A 24,468-nucleotide genomic window follows, 5' to 3' on the forward strand; every position below is an offset into this window, starting at 1 on the left:
GTGGCTCCTTATGTAACTTTCAAAGTGCAGTGAAGTCTGTCTGGTGCCACATGGCGACATGCCAGCAAGGAGAAGCACTGCTTTTTAAGTTTCTGGATCCAATCTGGTGCCTCGGGGCAATACCAAGTTGAGGAATCTGCAATCAGAATTAGCAATCAGAAATACAACTTAATCAAAACGACAGAACTATAAAAAATGAGTAGGGAAAGCCAGCCAAGGGCTCTGAAAATCTGGTACCTGCAGTCCACTTGCACATTCGTAACTGCAGTCAATAGCCCTTACTAAAAATCATTAGACCTGAAATGTAAAACCAATCCTATCTTCTCGGACTTTCGATAATGTAACGGAAGGTCACTCTCTCTACAGTGAAGCAGTTTGGTTTTAAAAGAACTTACCTATACCTAGCCTGCGGTAGGGTGCAAGGCAACCCAGCGTCATGATGTAGAGTCTCTTCTGATTCTGGGAGTGATCCACCCTACAGCATACAGCACCTACTGCAATGTCATTGAAATAAGCTGGGGAGAGAAGAGTTCAGATTAAAAACTTGCTGCAATGGCACTGACAGATACTTGGTAAACGAGGTCAGATAAAAAACAATCTGGAGAAAAAAAAATAACTGAGGAGAAACTGGAGACAAAATAATATTGATAGATAAATTTTATCAAATCATTTTACTATGAAAACATGTTCCTTTTTAACAAAACTACTGTAAGGTAGATACCAGTAGGATTAAATATTTAAACAAAGTAGGCAACTGAAGTACTATACCGAGTTTTGCCAGCTCCCCAACCTCCAACACATCCTTGTAGAACTTGTCATTGTAACTAACTGGGAAGATGACCTGGTTTAACCTCTTCAGCTGCTTGATGTTGTGTGGCGTGACATCCCCCAGCTCGATGCGGCTACTGGAACAAACAGGTGCATTAGACCAAAGGTTACACTTAATAAAACTGGGAAGCAGCCGAGTTAACGCTGCTCTCCAGCGCAAGGCGTCATTTATGAACTAGAACCAATGAGCGATTAATGTACGTCTGTTCAAAATAGTACGCAGCTTAGAATGCATACACACCCACACAGTGCACCCACTCCAAGGGCCACCGAAGGGAAAAGTGTCCTCTGGGTGGAATGAAGTGTTCCTATGTTGGCGATTAGAAATGTCAATATAAAGTCGCAGTTAGTTTGTAAGTCGCAATTTACCCACGCACACTTAGCAATGCACAAAAACCTACTCGAAAGCTGAAAGCCTAAACTATTAGAAAAGAAAAACTAATTTGTTACATATGCTGGGACACGAAAAATGGCAAGCAAAAGAAGGACGGGAGAAAGCAATAGTTATTTTTAAGAATGAAATATACTAATGTGAACAGGTTAAACTGCTGCTGCAGTAACTGTGTAGAGTATGGAGGTCTCACGCCACACCATGTTGAAACAAGTCCACTTCCACAACTCTGGGACTAAACGAAAATCAGATCACATGGTTTTATGTACAACGTGCACTTATGCAACTTATTCTACGTTCACAAAGTAACTTGGAAAAAAAATAAAAGCTTAACTAAACAAGACAACTTGCACGAGATGATGCAAAACGGTTAGTCCCTTCTTTAGACCTAGGTCAATGTGCAGGTGCACAGGTGCGATCTACCCTCAGCTTCACTACTGGCCCCATTTTCAATCAAGGTCTAATGTCGGGGGAGGCTCCATCAAAGTCCGTGTTTAGTTTCTAGAAACACAGACAACAGTACCGAAGGCAACTGAGCTTCTAGGGAGCCTTCTGCATAGCTTACTTCTCACTTTCATGGAGAAAAACAAAATCCAAGTCCTGGCAAACTGGAGAGGTCACTGAAGCACGACCTCACGCCTGATGTGACAGGTACATTTACCAATATTTTAAATCTAACAGGTAAGATCACACATCCTGTTACCCTTACAACGTTTTCTTTCAGTCTTACGAATAGAGAGAAAAAAAGAAAAAAACGAACAAATTGTTCCACCCAAAACTGAACTGTCAATGTTGCATTTTTAGGCCCTTTCCTGTTGCAGGCGCCAGGCCCTCTCACACAAGTGAGGACCAGAGATGTGGGGAATCGCAAGTTGGCAGGTTCCCCACAGATTCTATAACTTTCCTTACCAGAAATGTGAGGAAGACGTGCTTTTAGCCAAAGGTTGAGGATTGCAAGGTCTTCTGAGTACGAAAACCATGTTAAACTCAAGCAAGATACCACCCTGGACACCCCTAGGTGTCTTTTTCAGAAACGTCTGGTTATGCTAGATTTCCCTGTGAGGCGTCTGAGTGAAGGCTCAAAACAAGCAGCTACCCACACTAAAAACAGCATGGATTCCGCTATGTAAAACAGGATGTCTCCGGGTCTCGTTTTGGGGCATTTTGTGTCGCAGGTGCTACTACCTCGGTCCAACCAATCAAGTGGAATACTGTTTTTAATCAGGAGACGAGTGTGAACACAGACTAGTAAAACACGTGCTATTATCAGTTGCATTTCTCTGTGTTTGGGCCATCTAAATGTAAGCCAGTATGCAAGAAAGAAGTATTTGTGCAAAAGGCTGTCTGAATCACGGGATAGTGTGGGTAACCACAAATTCCGAGGTGTATTAAAAAAACCACTTCCTAAACCCAGTATCTTGTGTATATTCCAGCAATATACATCCATTTCACATTCTTTATATTTTACCAGATTAACTGCTTAGCTGGTACACAATGAAAAATCACTAAGCTTCTGCTCACTTGTAGGTTCTTGATATCCCGTATTTTTGGAGAACCTACAAACCTTTAATATGTCACTGAAAAGAAGGGTCTGTTGAATGTTTGTAAAACTGCCAGTGACGAGAAGTTACAGAAGAGTTCGTCACAAACAGCTTTTTTCTTTTCCTACTCGTTTTCACTATATCTATTTTTTTCATTAATATTATTTCAATAGCTAGAAACCCTTGAGGGATCTACACAAATGACATTACTTAACTGAGAATTCGGTCTTTAGAAATGACTTTCCGAGAACACCCATGGGTTTTGCAACTGTTTCCACCACAAACGGCAAGTAGGTTGAAACCACAAAAATTAGAAAAATGTGACTATCACTTAAAAACAAACAAACAAAAAAGATATATATATATATATATATATATATATTGTTTTTGCTACAACTGTTTGTTATGAAGCAGGGAAAATCGTGATAGTGACAGAGCACAACCTTTCGTGGATACAATTTTTTTATTGGAAGGGAGATGGGGGGGGGGGGGGGGGGGGAGGAAGAGGGGGGGGGGGAGGCGAGGCGACACATGCTTTCTTGTGCAGCACTTTTCTACTCACTCTTCTCCATAAACAAAATTAGCTACGTTTGAGCTATTTTCTCGTTCCCCCTCCAGATGAATCTACAAACCCTGGGTACCTTTAGAAAGTCCATGATATTGGGAAAAATGTGACACAAATGTGGTGTATACAACTTATGGGTAAAAATCTCTATAGAGGCGTAAGCACAAATTACTCCTTTAACCAAAATAACACGCACATTTGCCAAACAGTGCAATTATTAGGAGCAAACCAACTAAGTGCATTTTAACTGAAAAAGCATACAAGACAACACTTTAAGCTCACCCACCACCTTTATTGAATACTAATATTTAAAATACTACTGAACAGTAAAGTTCTACTTTCAGGCCAAGTTTGGCTTTCAGTTTAGCAGCTTTTACAGTAGCTGTAGCCAAATATTTGCTAAACAAATTGGCATGCCGACGTAGATGCATATGCTAAGCGAGTGAAAATCTGTTCATGGGGTCCAACGTTCTAAGCAAATAAAAAAATCAAAAATCTGCTCAATGAAAGCGAAACTCCACCATAATTTCACAGTGCCAACTGCTGTATATATATATATCTATGTTACATTCTCTTTACTTATCAGAAACCTGTGGACCGTGGAAGTGTATGTTAAGACAGCAGCAATTAAGACCAGGCCCACTGGAACATCACATCACGTTCTACAGACTTAAGAATGCAAAAGACATGCGAGTAATCCTTCTCAGGCCCTCCAGGCCAGTTTGAAGTGTTTCTGGCACGGGGCCAGGCTCAGCTTCCTTTATCTTGCAAGAACTTTCTAATGATGCTAAAACCAAGGCGCCATGTGTCATAAATCCATTAAGGCTGTGAATTATCTGCACCCGTTTAAAAGAGACTCTAAACAGCGGAATTTAACAATCTGCAATGTTGCCTGTCAAAGAAAAACAGTAAAATCCTGCATGCTCACCCTGCTCAAAGAAAGAAAAAGAATAAGCTTCAGTTACCCCCAGGAAACCGTTTTTTCCTAGGTGGCATTTGCGCAAACACGGCAAAATACATTTTTGGCCCATTTTTAAATGTTTCTTTTGATTTAACAAAACTCGTTACAAAATATCCACATTGCATGCGCAAACAAGAACAGAGGCCATCTAAGATTTTTTATAAAGCAAAATCAGTCAAAGATCTCCACATGCTTGTGAAAGCACACGCAGCTAGTATTTTTAGGTCTTGGCTAGACAGTGCATGCGCTATCTCATAGAGACTGGTTTAATAATCTGCGGGCTTCAGCACGCTCACGGGCTTCCCATTTGCTTGCTCCATAGTAGGTCTCATTCTTGGTCACCTTTTGTCTCTGCCATGCATAGTCCTACTTCTTCTTGTATTTAGCCCTCCCCCAGAGCATGGACCAAGTACTTGCAAACATCCACTGCTCCAGTTTTAACGACCATTTTAGGACCTACATTTTTTTCAGAATTTAACTCCGTGCTCCTGCTTTTACCATCTGTTTCCTCCCTCACTCCCTGTCCACAGATCACCCAGTCACTGCTTTTCCCTTCGTTGCTGCTTTCAGTTTTCCCCACCTCCTCCCTCTAGTCTCGGCTTGCTTCCTCGCACCTCTCCTTGCTTACCCAGTCCACAAATACCCCCTTCCCAGTCACAGCTTTAAACCCACATTGTAGTCTGTTTCTTTCTAGTGAGTAGTGGTATTGTGTCTTTAAATGTCCCGTTGGTGTATAGCTGATGTTCTGATTCGAGCATGTGTGCACAGCTGCTATTACTTGGCACACTTGTAGTCTGTTAATTTGCCATGTGTGTGGGTACTAGGAGTGTGCATGCTTACACCATATGTGGTCGCTCTGTTATACCTGGAAAATCAGACCTCAACTGAATCAGTTATACGTTATCACAGGGCATGAGAGAGCTTCTAAAGTACCTGTGTCTTCTGCTGTAATTACAAAGCCACGTTTCTCCTGTGCGAAATGACTGAAACTGTTAGTGTCTCACGTTGATGCTGCTCTTTCATAGGTTGGGACTCTTTAAATGGCTCCCGTCAGGACCCTTATTCATAGGTGAAGTGTTTCCGTGTGCCATTGTTACTAAACTTGAATTCTCTACCAAGGAGCCAGGCTGAGCCTTGAAGTCGTCAAGGTCTGCCTACCCCCTAAGTGTCCATTGCAAAAGTAGTCCTTTTAATGTGGTTGCTGATGCAATGTATTTCATGTTCACTACTGTAAAACAGCCTACCACTATTTCTTTGTTTTTTTGGGTGCTCTTTTATAAAGGATTCAGACCTAAGACAGACCTAAGACAGACCTAAGACAGACCTAAGACAAAATCCTAACTTCTGTGAATGCCAAAAGTAGTAAGTGCATTCTGTGAATACCAAAATAGTAGTAAGTTTAGGATTGAGTCTTAAATTCATTCTGTGAATCGGGCCCTTAATCTCCCTGTGGCAGCCCGCATTTGCTGTTGGTTGCCCGTCCACCTCCGCAACAATGAAGCGATGCACACTACGTATTTGCGGACCGTGCAACGGAAAAGTTACAATCAACCAGCGACAAAGAACATGACAAAAACCAATGCTAGAGCTCAATATCATTCTTTGTAACTGCTACAGAACCTCTAAAATACAGTTCAAGAGACCTTCGAAAAGCCTAAAAAATGTAATGCTTGTGCCAGGGAAAGAACACATTGGTGGCTGAGGAACCAAGAATCCGGGCCCTACAAACTCCAATGTCTAGATCCCAGGCAAATAGTTTAGTCCTATCTGCATCAACCCACAGACTAATCTGAAATGGCTTGAATGCATTACACAATACATACAAAAGAGAAAGACTGGGCAGTTATAATAGACAGAACCCAAACTAATCCTGTACGTACACAAGTGTTTCCACTAGAGTATGTCTCAATGTTTAGACATTCCTTTAAAAAAAAAAAAGCTTATAAACTGCAGCACAGGAAGGAGTCAATGGCAATGCTCCACAGTAGTTTAACAACAACAACAACATTTTACCAAATTAAATTAGAATGTACAGACAGCCATCCACGAAAATCCGGCACTCAAAATAAAAAACTACGAGCTGATGCACGTGTGTGAAGGGAGCAAAACATGTTCAGCAGTTGTGCTCGGTAGCCTTCAAACTTGGCATGGTTAACAAACCAGACCCTCCACAGCTATGCTTGTTGCTCAACATGCTAGTATAAAAATAACGCGTCTATGAGATCAGATTTCTCGAAGTGCAAGAAAGGCTAAAGCATCCAGTCGACGCTTCAAAAACTGCTTATTCAACTTCAGTGAGCCCACTAAAACCCAAGAAAGAAACCTTACACAAACACCCGGCTTCCCACGGTCTACCTGCAGCAGCCCTGAACAAATTGCTTTCATTGGACCAGGCCACAGACAAGCACACACTGGCTACAAACTACACTGAACCCCCCTCCAACAATGCTACTGTACCACCGACATGCAAATCTGTGCAAGTAGATTTAAAGTCTGAGCTGCACAGAGTTGTGCATCATCTGTGAGCAAGACCTCACTATAGGTGAGGGTTGGTGACACTAGAAAGATCAAAACGATTAAAGCACAAGCACAGATATCTTATAACTCGTCAAGGTCAGTACATTTGCCCAAAGGTAAATCCTAGTGCAGTTTGTAAAGTGTGTGTCCCTTATTATACTCTGGGATCAAAACTATTAGCCCGAGGAGAAACAGTGTGCGTATCCTGGGGGTTCCCGAACAGGTAGAGGAGCAGGCCACTGACCTGTTATTTGAGGACATGATACAAAATCATCTACAACCCCGGTCCCTCTCCAAATATTTCCTGGAGGCCATCAGAAGCCGGGTGCTCCGCCGCGTCCCATCCTGGCACGGATTTTCAATGTTCACGACAGACACATCATCCTTCAAGCTGCGAGGGGTGGACCCCCTCTAAAATTCGAGAACTCTGGCGTCACCTTTTTCCCAGACTTGACCTACAAAGTGCAGCAGAAACACTGCTACTTCCTGGAAATAAAGTGAGCACTCAGGGGCAACAATTTGAAATATGCCACGCTCTTCCCAGCAAAATTGCGTGTGCAATGAGACGGTAGGTCGCTGTTATTCCTGTCCCCGTGGGAAGGACTGGGAGGAGAGGTGGCATTCCTACGTAGACCATGATGGCTCATCCCGGGATCAACCTCATGGATCAGACTGTGCTCGAGGAAAGATTGACCGAGTTCCTACTGACATCCGACCCACCAATTAGACAGCTGCAAAGTTAAATGTCCACAGACAAGTCATCCAGTTCCCAAACACAGCCTAGTCGGAAAAGCTTTGGCTGACTGATCAGTGCTTTACCGGATGTTCCACTCGGAGGATAAACAGTCTTTTCAAGTGCAAATGCACCAGAGTTCATCTAGTTATCCAGTGTAAATGCGCAGCCGTTGTCATCGTGTCTTGCATGCGCTCACTAGTTAGGAGGTATCAAGAGAGTCCGCCAGAGTACCTAGAGATGAAGTGATTGGTCTAATATTAAACTAGCAGATCAAGCAGAAACGGTCAGATTGGCTGGTCTGCTATAATGAACAACATTCACTGTAACACAGGTGTGTTTAAAGTAACATAATTCATTCCTCAAACTAAAGAAAGGAAGATAAATGATGTAATTAAAAAGAGCGATAGTCCAGAGTTCTGTTGCTATCCTAGAACACTGGCATAATGAAGTGCTGGCATTTACCTGTTCATAAAGTTATCAGAAAGCGGTCCTAAACTGAGCCCAGGCATAAATGGAGCCAATGCACACAGAACCCGTGAATAATCAAAAATGCGACAGTGGGTCCAAAGCTTATTCAATGCCTGGTATAGTCAGAAATGTATCAGGATCATAACCCAGACAGAATTCCAACCCCAACATATTAAGAGCATCCACCGTAATCAGAGGGTAGAGTCGGAGGAATGCTCCAACAAGACTGCCATCTGTGCCCCTGCTCTTAGGGAAGAAGCTGCACAGGAGGATGTTTCCACAGAACAAGTCCGTTTCTGAAGCATCACATTGGTTGGACAAGTAGATTTTTCTATGAAATGTTAAAACCTTGCTTTAAGCTTTTATCTCCCTAAAAAAAAAATGCTACAAATCCACCTGATAATACACCCCAGACACCTACAACCTCCCGAGATAAGTCTGAGAGTCAGACTTTGAAAACAGACGCACACATGGAAATGAAACATGGTACCCACTTAAAATAGATAATACATAAGAGTAAACATCAGATTCAGTGCTAGCCAATATCAATACCGTTACAGTGGAACCCAAGTAACTAGAAAGAGTAGAAACCTCAAATGACTACTAGAGATTGCTAGAAAAGTACTCTGATTAACTGAAAGGAGATAAGTGGTGCAATACTCCTAAAAAACGCGCTTCGTCCAGCACTTTTGCTGTTTTAAGTTCAGCCATCACACATTAGTAACCCATATTAATGGCACTCCTTGACTGACATCCTGTTCTTGCAGGCATTCAAACTCTTGCATATTAATTGTCAAACTCTTGCATATTAATTGTCAGCAGTGAGACAAACTCACTGAGCCATCTCACTCAGACACAAACATAAAATGAGGGTGGAATTGAGAAACGTATTTAACCCCTTTACTGTTGGGCCTCCCCCAGTCCCTCAACAAAGTCTTTTTAGGTCGAGGACCGAAGGCTGGCTTGCCAGCTTCCGGGAGGAGATTTAATGTTTTTTAGACGGGGCTTGAACCCGCCTCTCTCCTCCATTGGCTGGCTTCCTAAACGGAGGCCAGCCATTAGAGGAGAGAGGCGTCACTCCAAACAAGCCCTGTCTTTCGAATTCGGGGGCGTTGTTTTGGCATTCTTTCCACCTGTGACGTCATCCGTCACTCAGAACGTCAAAACACGCCCCTGAATCTGAAAATGCTCGGAGCTTTGTGGCCGCCATTTTCCTGCTCCTTAAGATGAGTTAGGCCGCTGCTGTCCTCGTTCTTCGCCGTGTCTTTTTCCTGACCCCCGCTGGAAGGGGAGTCCGGGGAGCAAGCACTGTTCAGTCCGGTCACTTGCATGCAGCGGTTTAACTGGGGTTTCGAATAGTTTTTCAACACTTGTTTGCGTCTCCCTTCCTTTGTTTACATATTTCGTCTGGGGGAGCCAGGTGCGGACTGGAGCTCGGAGGTATCTTTCAGGTGAAACCAGCGAGCCGCCGAAACGCTTGCCAAAAATCTTTGAGGATAAAAACCGCTTCGAATGAAGTTCCAAGACTGCAGCTTATCTGAAGGATGCTCGGTGCAGCCCCCAATGTCCTGGGCTCGTGAGGGCTGAGAGCCAATTCGGAGCCCGTCCGTGCTCGGCAGCCTCCAGGGGAGCTAGGAGAAGCATGTGAATTAAATCTGACACAGACTTTGGTAGAACACAGTCCCATGTTGGCTCTCATCCCATTCTGACAGGCTGCACTCCCAACCACCAACAGCGCGGTCGCTTTAAACGAGTTCTCCCCCCAACCGCTGCCCCAAAACAGACTACATGAAACACGAAACACCGCCACCACACTCCACACGCGCCTCAAGGCGACTCACTCCTCTAACTATTATTTACTTCATAAAATGTAGCGGAGGACAGCTGATACGCTCTGCAGTCGGTCACTTTAATACACATGGTTGATATAACGGAAGTCAGAGTGACAGAAAATACAAGTATGTAATATAAGCCAATAATTGATATAAAGGTTGGAGCATCACAGTTGCTAAAACGATACACGACTTTCCTAAAAGCTTGCAGCCATAAGCACGTTTTTCTGCACAGTGGTCACCTGGCCTCGTGTCCCGAAGAGGACTCCCAGCCAGTCCCGTATTTTCCACCAAATCACTAGGCATGCTGGTACTTGCAGGCCAGCCATATAATGAGAAAATTAAAACTAAGAGTCCCAACGTGCCTCGTGCAGTGGGCTGGAACATTCCGACTAAAGCATGCTTGTGACATGGGATCAGCTGGAAGCTAGGCATGTAAATTGTAAAACATTGTGCGTATTCATAACACCACAAACGTGTATTCTCTATGAGTAACAAGAAATATCGGCAACGGCATCTAGACTTTGGTTTTTAGGTGTGCAGTGTGCACACTTTATTATGATTCTACACGTGTTTAATATATAGTGCAGTATGCAAGTAAAATAATGCCCACTCTGTAGACACAATCTGCACGCTTCCTTCGATGATGCAAGAGGCCACAAACCCCTCATTTGTTTCCACTCGGAACAAAATAGACGCTGCGAGATACGCGATTGATTCTTGCAGCACTGGGATCAGATCGCCGTGCCCTCAGTCAAGCTCTCGCCCCCTCCCCCCCCCCTCCCACAGCTCTATATCAACATAATGCCCACAGTCTGTCTCTGATCGAAGCCATATATTCCCCATTACGCTTGGGAAGCAATTTGAAAATCGGTGAATAACTGTATGGTCAGTTGGGGAGGAGCTACGTCAGCTAGCAAGATGGCTGCTTAGGCTCCCGGCTCCGCCGACCTCCGTAACCCACCACGGTATCCTGTATATTATCCTGACTTTACGCCTAGTCTCTGTGTGCATGAACTGTTCCGCACTCCGATGGTAAAATCTGGAAACTTTTATCGGCTTGTTTGACGAAGTTCCATCGAGTTGAAGTTTGCGGCCTACTCCAGCTGTGAAGCCGGGGCCTGGAGTACTTTCACAGCCGGCTGTAGTGCAACAACATCGGCCAGGAGAATCGGGCTGGGTCCGGTCGACCGGAGTGGAGGCTCTAATTCAGCCCGAATTTGGCAGCGATCGTTTTCATTGCTCAGCATCGACCGGGGGTGAGTCTGCTTGCTGCAGGTGGGGTCCCCGTCCCGCGGACCCGGTTGGCGCCCGCCGGGGTTCGGGGTCTCTGGCCTGCGGCCTGAACTGGGTTGACCGAGGCTGCCGACAAAGACTGGTCACACTTCGCATTGCACGTTCGTGGTCCTGTCTGTCCCCCCAGAGGATGCCAGACTCACCCGGGGAGGTGATTGTGACTGATATCGGGCATGAGACTATGGATCGAACGGTGCATGAGCCATCGCTGAGGTCAATACTGGCAGAACTTTGGGCATTTCGCTCACATGTGGATACTTTGAGCAAATTGGACACGCGCCTATCTGAGATGCTCCTGGTGGAACTGGGCCCAGCCTTATTGTCGGTCCAGGAATCTGCAGCCATTCATACCGCGGCCATTTTGACTCCGTGCGAGAACCCCGTGAGGAAAGAAGTATTGGAACCATCGGACGGTGCCCTGGGAGACGGTGTTCCCGAGGATGTCATGGTATTGTTAAACCTTCCACCACCGGCTTTGGAGATATCGTCAGGCGTTCCCCTCCCAGAGACTTTTGTTTGTGACTTTTCATTCATTTTGTGGTCATCTTCTCCTTCCCTGGTGACGCTACGACTCCTGTGCAAGACACACTGGTACTGTTCAACTAGGAGGGAGAATTAGTCTGCGTCTACAGTTCCTGTGGACTCACTGCCTGCAGCCAGCCATGGGCAGATTTCTGATGACTCTTCTCCTTTATTTCTTCCTTGTGTGCCTTTGGGTCTCGCTGGGAGGGGTTAGTGTTCTTGTTCGGAAGGGCCAAGGTTAAGATCAACTGAGTCAGGAAGGGTTAGCATGGCTTTCACAAGGGTTGGACCTGCAACGGTTTGCTCTAAGAGGCTGGGCGGTGTCTCACGGTACTCTCTAATTTCTTCTATATTGTTGTCATAAACTTGTCTTTTAGTGATAGGGGGTATCTGTTTCAGGCGGGGGGTCTAAAGGCGCTGGGAGCACACATGGATATGCCCTCCTCCGTTCTTTCTCCTACCTTTGGGGTTTTAGTTATTAGGGGCGACAGGCACGCTGCTAGTGGGGTCAGCTGTAGCCATTTGCAGGGGTGCAGGGTGGAGGGCGGTTTTTTATTTTGCCTTTTCTATTTTTTATGGCCTTTCTTTCCTTCTCTCTCTTTTCTTAAAGGATCAGTATAGCTACGAATAATTCGGATTCTTATTGTGTGCTTGTATTTCATGCTTATGTTCTTATGATATCCTGATTCCTGGGTGGGCAGGCTCCGAGTACTGGCGCAACATGGAATGTATATTGTGTGTTCTTTTGTACCGATCTATAAGCTCTGGCGCAAATTCTCCATTATAGTGGTTATTACATGCATATCCTGTTTCTTACCCTGTCCCCCGCATTCTGTTTGATTGTATGGCACTTGATCCTCTCTTATAAAATATAAAATGAAACCTGTCTCATCCTGAAATCCAGTTGTGCATTCTAATACAAGTTTTATCCTGAATCGCTGCCGGACCTTTGGGTTGTCGGCTGATGAGCTTGTCATGCTGGGATATCGGAGATTTTAATTTGTCTAGCGGCCGGCCCCCGTGGTTGTGGGCCCATACTTGCATTTTTGCTGAATGCTACAATAAAGATTTTTTTTAAAAAAAATAAAAATAAATAACTGTATGGTCTGCAGGCACTTCAGCAATTATGCTTCGCATGAAACATATGGAAGATTCAAAATCTCGCCTGCCCACTCGGAACAAAATAAACGCTGCGAGATACGCGATTGATTCCTCCCCGTAGCCCATTCACCTTCGCAAACGTCGACACAAAAAGGGATATTCAAGTACTTGCAGCCTTTCCTCTCGCTCATATTCAAAAAAACAACCTCCGACAGAATCAGAGGTTAAGCGCTGTGCCGGGATAAGACATTCTGTTTGGCTAATTAGGTGAGAGTGATGTTATGTTTGTACTGTAAGGTTCTGCTTTTAAATCCCACTACTATTACCTGTGGTGAATGCTGAAATAAAATCTTTTTAATGTATGGAAGTAAAGTTCTCTGGTTTTTGAGCACTAATTACAGGTTAAAGAAGTTAGCGGTGAGGTAATAAGGCAAATCTCCCTGTAGAATGATATATTGGGTGCACATATTTTGCAAATAAAGTCATTTTCCAATTGGCCTAATCCAAAAAAGTCATTCTTTGCACAATTTGTGATGCGTGTCTAACTGAGTTTGAACTGACAAAGGTGTACATGTGCAAAACTGGCTCTAGAAGGCATTCCAATGACTGATGGGCGCGAAGACAGGCACAGTGCTGATTCACTAGGTGTGTGCCTGCTTCTTCTCTCGTCTTTCCACTGACTTCGGTCTACCTCAGAGCCATTCACAAGGGCATGGGGATTGAGATCTAGGCCTAAGTGGCATTGATATTATCACATAATATAACATCACAGAAAGTGACACCACTCACACTTTAACACACTGACGTTACAGAAAGTAAAATCCTATGACCCTGTGACTGTGAAAGGAAGTGAGCAGCCTTTAAAGGATTGGTGCGAATTCTCAACCTGATTAGACATTACCCAAAAATATCATGGCACAACCTGAAGTGAGACAGTTAAAGCTCTTATAAATACAGATATCTCTTCTTCTAATTTCAGCACTAACACTACTTACATACATGACTCAATGGCTCATGACATGTATTTACTGAGAAAAGGGATTTTTTTTTATTGACAATGTTTCAATCAAACTTAGCCCCAGTTTGCTTGTGAATTTTATTAATGAATCATTCCAAACCCTACTTAGTTATCACTGGAAGAGGGAACACAGTGTGTTCAGATGAATAACTTCCAACAGTTCTTTCCAATTGTTCATCCGGTATCATAACCAACCGCTAAACACCCAAAGTGTACCTCCTTGTTCTCCTTACCCAGCTCCTTTTCTGTTCACAGGACCAGAACTTGCTGAGGCTCAGGCAGGTCAGAGCGCCTCTAGCCTTGTGCTTGCTCGGGCTGGCCAGCTCCCCTCATGGTCCATCACACACCTGGCTGTGCTTGCTCCCCTGCCCCCCTAGTTCCCCTGGCTGTGCTTGCTTCCCTGCCCCGTGTGCGTGTGCGTGTGCGTGTGTGTGGCTGTAAATGCAATAGGTCATGCATTTGCGAGCGATTAACCTATTGGCATTGTAAATGACAATGCCATTTATTTAAGATGTAAAAAAATAAAAAAATAAAATAATAATAATAATAATAATAATAAAGTCATGCGCAATGCCAATAGCTCTACCTTTAATAATGCAGAGACAATTGCATTGTAAATGCTTGTTTTTACTATTTAGGGTAGTTTGTGCTTAGGCCCCTGTAACCCTTTGTTCACATAAAAAAGGTACCCACACCAAATTTGCCTCCTTTTCTTCCAACATCCGGAGGATTCTAGAGGCACCCAGGGTTTGTCGATTCCCCTGGAAGGGACCGAGAAATTAGCCAAAATACATTAAAAAAATAAAGAAATGTTTTTTAAAAACAAACACCATCTTCTCAGCTTTCGGGGACACCAAGACTTTGTCAGAAACCCTGAATTTTCTACAGTTTTTGCATTTTACAGGGACATATCCTAGTTTTCTAATCTTTTGTACATTCAATCTACTTCAATTAGTGGTAGAAATGGATGTCAAACCAATAATGGATCCAGAAAAGCTATACATTTCTGAAAAGTACTCAAAATTCTGAATTCAGAAAGGAGTCATTTATGTAGACCCTTCTAGGTTTGACTATAGAAACGAACAGTTCAGATAGAAAAAAATATTAAAATTAGAGTTGGAACAAACCCAGCCATTTATTTGTGCCTACGTTGTCACCTGTAACTTTTTCTAAGTATAGCAGATTCTTTTATAAGCAGTATACCGTTATATCCGCTGGACATTTCTGGTTGCAGGGATATTGAGGACTTATAAGTTCACCAAGAAACAGAGGTACCCAGAGCCAATAACTGAGCTGCTCCTTGCAATGGTTTTTCATTGTCTAACGAGCATACATCAATTCATTTGGTAAAATATAAAGAGTGAAAAATGAGTACCAAGGAAACATATTTCTGAAATGGGAACAAAATACGGAGTTTGGAAGCAGTGTTTTTTTGCGCATCTCAATCAAGTACCATACTAGCATGAGAATTGGAGGACATTTTTTTAATGATTTATTTTAAACACACAGTCTTACATTTGGAAGGCAGAAATGCATAGAAAATCAACTGGTAACAACACGATCTACTATTCTATGTTCCCCGAAGTATTCTGATAAAAATGGTACTCCACTTGCATGGGTAGGCCGTGACAGGAAACGGCCCAAAATGCAATGTGAACACATTGCAAAAAAAAGTTACAATTCACTGAAAAAAATACAATGTGCTTAGCTGTGGATTTTGGACCCTAGCTCAGCGGCACCTAAGGAAACCTAGCAAACCTATACTTTTTTTTTTTAACTAGACACCCAGGGAAACTAAGATGCAGTGACTAGTTTGGCTCTCACCAGGAGCGGTTACCCAGAATCCCCTGCAAACGTCAACATTTGTCTAACACACATTTCCTCACATTCTGTGTGGAAAAGTTGTGGAATCACCAGGCCGACAGATTTCCTACCACTCAGCTTTCTTCCAGGCCTCCTGTTATAATTGCTACCTCACTTGTGTGGGTGGGCCAAGTACATGCAACAAGAATGGGCCCAAAACATTGTGGAGACATGAAAATGATCTATCAGGAAAGACCTGGTTTTGCAAGAGGGGCAACATGCATCTTTGGTCATGGGCTCGGTGGCCATCTAGGGAAACCTACCAAATCCAGACAGTTCTGAAAACTAGACACCCAGGGGAGTCCAGGGATTTGTGGCTTGCAAGGATCCCCCAATGTTTTCCTACCCAGAATTCCCTGTAAACTTCAAATTCAGTTTAAACCCCCCCAACTTGTTCCTTACATTTCTGTTTGGGATCACCATGCTGGCACAAGTTTCGTACCATCCACTGTTCCCCTGGTCTCCCGATAAAAATGATACCTCTCATGTGGGTCTCCAATGCAGAATCAGCCTAAAAACGTCAATCTCTACGTTTTTGGCACTTCCCAGTCCCTTGGCACACCCACACAAGTAACGGATCATTCTTTTTAGAAGACCGAGGGGATGCTGGGTGGTAGGAAATTTGTGCTGGCGCGGTGATCCAAATAAATGATTTTGTGGTGCTAAATGTGAGGTTTGCAGGGGGAATCTGGGTAAGAAGATGTTGAGGTATCCATGCATGCCACAACTTGCTGGACACCCCCGGGTGCCTAGTTTTAAGAACAGTCTCGGTTTGGTAGGTTTCACTAGATGCCCGCCAAGTCCGGGACCAAAAATGCAGATGAGCCTTGAAGAAAAGAAAAAGAACGTTTTTTGTTATAAATGGGGGAGTGGGAGACCTGGGCTTTTGTTCCCAGACTTGGCGGCGATGTAGGTAAACCTACCAAACCCAGACATTTCTGAAAACTAGACACCCAGGGGAGTCCATGGAGGTGTGGCTTGTATGGATCCCCTAAAGCTCTCTTACCCAGAATCCCTTGCAAACCTCCAGAATCCCTTGCAAACCTCAAAATTAACTAGAAAAAAGTTCACATTATTGCATGGGATCAGCATGCCCATTCTGGGCAGCCCCATCCCTACATTAAGGAAAGAAAATAGTCCCTGGTACCTAGTGGGCTTTCTGCTCTCCCCTTCAGGGGTCTGATAGGGGTGTATTTCCCCCATATGCCTTCCAGCAGATAATTGTGCCTTTTTTGGGGAGGGTGGGGGCATTGGCATGCCCATTCTGGGCAGCCACACCCTTCTTTTATATCTAAACAAAATCCCTAGTATCTTGTAGGCTTTCTGTCCCTCCCTCCCTCCATCTGCCCCTGGAGGGGGGCATAAAGACTTGTCTTCAGGGAGTGGGGGCATTGGTATACTCATTTTGGGCAGCCCCTAAGCACTGGAAAATAGTAGTTCCTGGTCGCTAGTGGGCATTGTCCCCCCCACCGCCCTCCCCCACCCCAAGAGCAGATTGGAGGTAATAACCCCCATCTACCACCCACACCCCCAAAATGTTCCCAGCAAAAGGGAGGGGTAGCCCATGGACATTTCCCCCCCCCCCTTCCTGGTGTCTAGTGGTGGATCTCCGCTTGGAGAATCACCCTCCTGCTGCGATCCCCAAGCAAGGATCCACTAGGGAAGGGTACCAGGGTAGAAAGTGAAAGTGAAATGAGCCGATAAGCTCATTTTACTTTGTATAATGACGGTGGTGCACCGATCGTCATTACACTGGGGGGAAAAAAATGCCTTGGTAAGGTGAGGGGGGGGGGTGGAGGAAGGGGGAAATCTTACAGCTAAGGATTAAAAATAGTAGCACCGACCGACTTGCCTCCAATGAATTATTGGCCTAATCACTTTCTTGTAAGCGCCAATTAATGAATCACATCTAGCTTGGTGTTGCTTTACATGATAAGAAAGATGTACAAAACTAGATCAATAGTTCATAAACAACTATAGCTGCATTGGCTCTCAGCTGTTAAAAAAATGTAACACCTTCACATCTAAAATATCGAGCGAGTTCTTCACAAGGTGGGGTGGGTTCAGGAACAAAAAAGACTATTTTGTAAAAATCAAAAATTACTGAATTAGGATGCAACAAGAACTCCTTCATTCAATGAGCTAGTATAGGAAGCCAACGACTTTAAAATCAATAAGTAGAGATAATATAAAGATTTATAGTGAGACCTATTCATAGGTTCAAAAGATAGACATTAATTTGGCATTGAACGTAAGGAGGGAGCCCCCTAACTAAAAGGCAGACTTATTTTTAAAATCAAATAAGATAATAAAATGCACAAACTCCTTAAACACTGAACTTGAATAAAAGGTTGCCCCTCAAATTATATTTTCATTAGGCCATGGTCACCGACACGCGTCCTGCAGACAGAGCCTAGATCTAGTCAAAAGTAGTTAGGTTGTTTTTTCTTGTTACAGGGGCGGCCTTAGGCATGTGCAAGCTGTGCACCTGCACAGGGCCATCAAACCCCAGGGGCCACCATGCCAATATATATCCTTAATATAATATTCCTCTGAGGATGGATACATATTTGCGTAGCGGCCCCTGGCAGGGACTTCCAAAACCCCTGATCCCCCTCCTCACTGGTCTCCACCCCGCCCGGACCCCCTCTTCCGGGGCCCCCTACCTACGCTCCCTGCCCAGGGCCGCCATGAGCCTAGAGCCGCCCCTGCTTGTTAAATTATAGTTACAACAGTGGTGCCATCACGCAGTCAGGGACCTCTTCAGTAGAAAACGAGTTCTAAAGTGATGACTCATGGCTCTGCGTCCTAGCGACATAGCCTTTATTGCTAAACAATTGGAACTTGACGATGCTTGCGTCAGATCTATACACTTGATGTTATTACTTTCCGCTAATACTGTGATTTTTTTGTAATGTGCAATTTATCTTACATTTGGTCCATTCGGCCTATTGAGCAAACAATGTCTGAATTGAGTTCTAGACCGCAAAACTTTGTAGTATTGCTCTGAGGCATCCGCCAATTGTTGTACTGAATAATGCACTGTTATCTTATAAATGCTAATAAAAACGTGTTGAAACAAAAAAAAAAAAAAAAAGTAGTTAGGTAACCCTCTCTTCACAGTACACATACTGAATGGCCTACTTCCGGAGAGACCAAAAAGGTATACGAGACAGCCATACGTGGAAGTTTAGCCTCCTTCAGAACATTCATTATAGTCCCACAAATGCTCCAAATATTTTCACTGGTGTTATTCAGCAGACAGACGTGGTTAGGATCCTTCCAATCATCCTGGATAGGAGACAGAACATGTGCAGGAGGTTCCTATTCAATCTGAGAAGTCATGGTACCACCAAACATGGCCATTGACATGCTATTTACTATCGGTTTGATCTTTCCTAATAGCTTCCAGAAGTCCAATTTGCAGAAGAACAAAAAATGTACAGAAAAGTATGTCAGTATGCCCAGTCTATGAAAAATGCATTTCTTCTGAAATTGGACTACAGAGATTTGGAGGAGACGACCCTGTATTAGCTTTTTTAAATGTGCAAATGTGTAATATCGGGTGAAAATTAGTTCTGAACTTTTATGGATTTAATAATGCACAAAGTCTTAATTGATGAATTAATCAAGTTGCACTTGAAACAAGGTTACGGAGTCACTTTAAAATGTAATTATTACTGTGAAGCAGTCAAGCCATATATTTCGACACGACACCATTTATTTTAACCATTTCGGTGAGTCGGACGTCTGCGAAGGACAGCCAGGGGCCGTCTGTACCACGCCCACCCTTTATTTCATCAGCACCGCAGCAAAATTCGCGCACCAGTAAACGGGTTAATATAGATGCAGTTTCTGGTGTTCAGCTAATTTCGCTCCTCCTCATCCCCACCTCCTTATCGGTGATCTTCTGCAAATCAACTCTCCTCTTCATTATTTATTTATTTTGAATTTTGTAGAGCGCGCAGCTACCTCCGACGGAGGTGTCCCGGCGCTGAAGACAGTCTCAGGAGGGTCGCGGGGGGGGGGTCGGTTGGGGGAGTACAGAGGGGTCTTAGATCTGTGAAAATAACCAGGTCTTTAGTTTTTTTCTAAATAGAGGTTCGGACGTCAGGAATCTTAGTTCAGTGGGTAGCGGATTCCATAGTTTGGCGGTTGTTACTGCCAGGGCCCTTCCCCCTGTACGTGTGAGGCGAAAGCGTGGGCAGATCATGAGGCGAAGATGATTAGATCTCAGGTTTCTTGGTGCTTGTGAAAACCTCATTCTGTTACGTAGGTAGGATGGGCCTCGGTCATTGAGCGCTCTGAAGGCCAGTGTTAAGGCCTTGAATTGGATACGGAGTTTTATTGGTAGCCAGTGAAGTTTGATTAGATGGGGTGTGATGGAATGGCGATAGGGGACATTGCAGACAAGCCTGGCCGCCGCATTCTGGACTTTGGAAGTTGGTGGATGAGGTAAGTGGGGGCGCCTACGTATAGGCTGTTGGCATAGTCCAGATGAGCGGTAATCAGGGCATGGACCACCGTTTTGCGGGACTCCAGTGGGAGGTATGGGATGATTTTTTTTATCATTCGGAGTTTGCCGAAGCAGGCTGAGGTGACTTTGTTGACTTGAGTTTTGCAGGAGAGGGAGGTGTTGAATTGAAAGCCAAGGTTGCGTGCGGTTTGAACTGGTTCTGGGGAGGGTTGAGTTCAGACGGCCACCAGAGGTTGGAGGGTATAGGCGATTTTTGATTGAAGAACAGTACCTCGGTTTTGTCTGTATTGAGTTTCAGGTTGTTAGCGGACATCCAGGCTGCGATGTTGAGCATACAGAGGCGGAAGTTGGTAAAAGATTTTTCAGTGTGTTCTTTGAAGGAGAACACCAGTTGGGTGTCGTCAGCGTAGAAGGTTACTTTGACGCCCCAGGATTCTACAACTTTGGCCAAAGGTTTGAGGTATACATTGAAAAGAAGCAGGCTGAGGGCAGAGCCCTGTGGGACGCCCCAGATCAACTGTTTTTTGGAGGAGAGAAAAGGTCCTAGCATCACTTGCTGTATTCTGTTTGTGAGAAAGGATTTTATCTATGCAAGTGGGGGTCCGCTAATACCAACTTCTTGTAGGCGGGTCAGGAGTTTTTCGTGCGAGATGGTATCGAACGCTGCGGATAGGTCGAGGAGGACTTGCATGGCCTCCTCTCCCTTGTCCGTGCATTCGCGGATCGATTCAGATACCTCGAGTAGCGCCGACTCGGTACTGTAGTCCGGTCTGAAACCTGACTGGGTGTCGTGGAATAGGGAGTTGGATTCCAAGTAGTGTGACAGTTGTTTTTGGACAGCTTTTTCCAGAACTTTTGCGGGTTTGGGTAGAAGTGATATTGGCCTGTAGTTATTTAGACAGGAATGGTTGACGCCGTTTTTTTTTGGAGAGGGATCAGCATGGCGTGTTCCCAGGCTGCGGGAACAACCCCAGTGAGTAGTGAGGAGTTCCAGATGTCAAGTAGGGGGTTAATGATGATGGGGGCAATTTCGTTCATGATAAGAGCTGGGGCTGGGTCCAGAGGTGAGCCAGATTTACATTCCAGAAATAGTTTTAGAGCAAGTTCTTTGCTAAGTGGTTGGAATGAGGTAAACGCATGAGTGCTATTGGGGATTGGGTCTTTGGTGGTATCGGAATCTTTCTGAAGGATTGCTGCCGCTATGTTGGCAATTTTTTCTTCGAAAAAGTTGGATAAGTTTTCACATAGTGTCTGTGACATGGGCACAGGGGTCGAGAGTGCGCTGGGGTGAGTGAATTCTTTCACTATATTGAATACGGGTTTGGTCGAGTTTTTTGCTTTGTCGATTGTTTCAGAAAAGTAAGTGCTCATGGTATGGCGTTTGAGTTTACGAAACTCTTTAAGGCTTTGACGATGGAGGGCTTTAGCTCCTGTATCGCAGTTCTGTCTCCATTATCGTTCTAGCTTTTTGCACATGCTTCTGTGTGCCCGTAAACCAAGGGGCCGATGGTTGTTTTCTACGGGAGGACAGGCTTTGAAGAGGCGCTACTTTCTCGATGGCGGACGTGAGGTCGCTATTTAGTGTGCTCACAGCTTTGTTGAGGTCGTCCGGGAGAGGGCTAAGACTGTTGTGGTAATTTGGTTCTAGGGTAGCAAGTGTAAGTTTGTGCCATTTTCTGCCCTGAGATCTGATGGAGGACTCTTGTTTTGTAGCTAGAGTCAGGGGTAGCTCAAAGGGTATAAGAAAATGGTCGGACCATGGTAGGGGTAGTGAAGGGAGGATTTGGAGTTTCTCGCTGTTTGAGAAAATAAGGTCAAGGGGCACCAAGTGAATGATGTCAAGGATTCAAATAACTACCATTGTTTTAGGAAGTATATAGTGCGAGCATAGCTGCCAAGGTTTCAGATTGCCATGTGTGACATTTTCATAATTTCAGTGCATTTATGAGTGACATTTCAACGACTATGAGTGACACTTTCTCGCTAGTAAAATCAAGCAATGAAGACGAGGGAATCGTGTAAATATTGGAAAGTACAACCATTTGAGAATCGCTACTAAAGTTTCAGATTGATTATGTGTTACATTTTCATAGATTCAGTGGATTTAAGAGAGTCAGGCAAAGACTAAATATGTAACACAGAGTGGCAATTTCTTGCAATCAAAATAATGGAACTAAGTCAATGCAAATTGCCAAATAGCAGAAAGTAACCTTATTTGAGCAACAAGAAGTCGAACTCTGCAGCAGATGCTTTTAAAGCTAATATTTAATTTATAAACAATCAGCACCCTCCACCCCAGGCTCTTCAGTACCACAATGCGCCCCTGAGTCTGAGCGTGATCCCCTAACGTCTGCCTCCACCACTCCTAAGCAGCAAATGCAAAGACAGACCCTCTCAAGTACAGTGTGCCAGGCCACAGAATGTTGGGAGAGTGCGACAGAGCCCCCCAACCAGAGTTCTGGTCTCAAACCCCAGTCTAACCCCCGCAAAGCAGACACAGAACTGCCTAAGAGAAGTCTCCAGGGTAGGACAAGATGGGAGAAGCACATAGTGCTCCCCCAACCAGGCCTAGACCCTCTAACATCCCCTGCCCCTGTTCCAACCGCCAAAAGTATGACAGACGGGGCATTGCCTTGTCTCGGGCCGTAAGCACCCTTCTCATGCCTCCTCCCTGCCGAGAAAACATGTGGGAGAGCAGGCTCATTTAGGCTGCACTGATCCCCCACCCACGGGACCCCAAATGTCATCCTTCAATCACTCCCATCCCCATGATTATCGGACCATCTCTGAGCAGGTGGATTTGTTCCCCTTTTCGTGGAAAAATACATGGAAAAAGGCCCGGCATTACTGGGTCCGTGCGATCTTTCCACATTCCAGGTGCTAAAGAACTTTTCTGCTTTCAATGATTTTCAAACAGGCAGCGCTGCCTGACTGGTGTGTGTGCGACTCGAGGCAGCTGGCAGCTCAGGCCTCAACGAGCGAGCCACCGCCCCAAACGCCCCCACCCCCCATTTGTCTTACTTGGAGAACCAGGCCAGGTGGCTGTGGGGCTGTGTTCTCAGTGAGTTCTGGTGACTGCTGCAACCGTGACGCACTCTCTCTAAACCGGCACGGAATTATACATTATTATACTTGAAATTATCTAGTTGCGGGTGAGCGGCTATTAAAGGCCACAAAAGGGATGGTTCGAGCTGCAGCGCTGCGGGCCTAGTACATTGTGCGGCCGGCCCGGCTGCAAACAAGTGACCTGCCAGCCTTAGAACACAAACTCTCCACGCGCACTGGGACGTCCTCATCGCGCCACGCCGGTCACACTTTTTTCACGCTGCACGCAACTTAACTGGAAGGCTGTGAGGTAAGGCAGGATAATAGCGAACAGAGACTCAGCCGCATGGCGCCATGGGAATCCTGAATAGAGATACAATGTAGCTGGCAGCAGGAAGCCTTCGGGAGCAGCAATTCAGCGCAGGCCGACCGCAGCGCGCCGCCAGCCAGCTGAGCTGCCACATACACACAGTTTGCAGCACTTCAGTCACAGTGATAGCTGAGACACTGTGCATTATGCGCGACAAAGCATTTCAGTGCGGTGATGCGGAGCACCTCACTGAAATGCGTTAGTGCCACGTCTGATGTGTGATACTTGGTAGGACTGTGCGAGTGAAGCTTGCATCGTGTATCCAAAACATATTCAAGGGCTTCAGCTTGAAGCTCCACTTAGGTGCGTTAATTTAATGAGCCATTGTTCAAGAAAGTTTCATTTTGTGCTGATCCTCTCTGGAGAGCAGTTGCTTCGAGATAAGGTGGAAGATTTCTCTTCTCTCAAGTAATGGGTTCGTACTTAAGATAAAATATTGCATGCGGTTTCCGTGATCATGCAAAGCTGAATTTGCAGAATCTATTCATAGAATGTGTATAAAAACTCTTGGACGCTAGAATCGTGGGGGTCACTTTTTAGGTGTCTCTAGAACTGCTACTGTTTAGAATTTTTTTTTTAGGTCCATTTGACTTGGATTTTCTTGTAGGGGTGCAGTCAGTACTCTTTAGGAGTTTAACTTGGGATTTTGATTAGACTTTTCTAGTTGGGGTTAAGTTTTATGTCTCTATATTACTGAATTTGAACCTTTATGAGTTTTCCTCTCCTGCATTTACTAAAAAAAATCTGTATGAATATATTTTTGCCTTATTTTTTATTCAAAACTCGGTCATTAGCACTCCCTCGTGTATTCAGAAAAATATATATTACAGCAGAGTAAAACAGAAGCATAGTCTCTAACCGCTAGATATATTGGGAGAGTATGGACTTGAATTGGGGTGTTCAAAATATTGGGGTTAAGGTTATTGGGGGTTCGTCT

At 44.6% G+C, this 24,468-nt stretch overlaps 1 protein-coding gene across 2 annotated transcripts in view; it reads right to left on the minus strand.

The window, feature by feature from the left end:
* NAA50 (N-alpha-acetyltransferase 50, NatE catalytic subunit) overlaps window positions 1-24,468 on the minus strand; it is a 138,667-nt gene that overhangs the window by 82,576 nt on the left and 31,623 nt on the right. Inside the window, exons 2-3 of one of the 2 annotated variants that reach the window (XM_086935579.1) lie at window positions 769-905; window positions 396-515 (exon numbers count right to left, since the gene is read on the minus strand). In XM_086935579.1, coding sequence (XP_086791705.1) covers window positions 396-515; window positions 769-905 — 257 coding nt within the window. The remainder of the gene's footprint in view (window positions 1-395; window positions 516-768; window positions 906-24,468) is intronic. The other variant, XM_086935580.1, reaches the window with a different exon arrangement.

The sequence above is a fragment of the Lissotriton vulgaris genome, chromosome 8 (assembly GCF_964263255.1).
Source record: "Lissotriton vulgaris chromosome 8, aLisVul1.2, whole genome shotgun sequence".
Classification (NCBI taxonomy): domain Eukaryota; kingdom Metazoa; phylum Chordata; class Amphibia; order Caudata; family Salamandridae; genus Lissotriton; species Lissotriton vulgaris.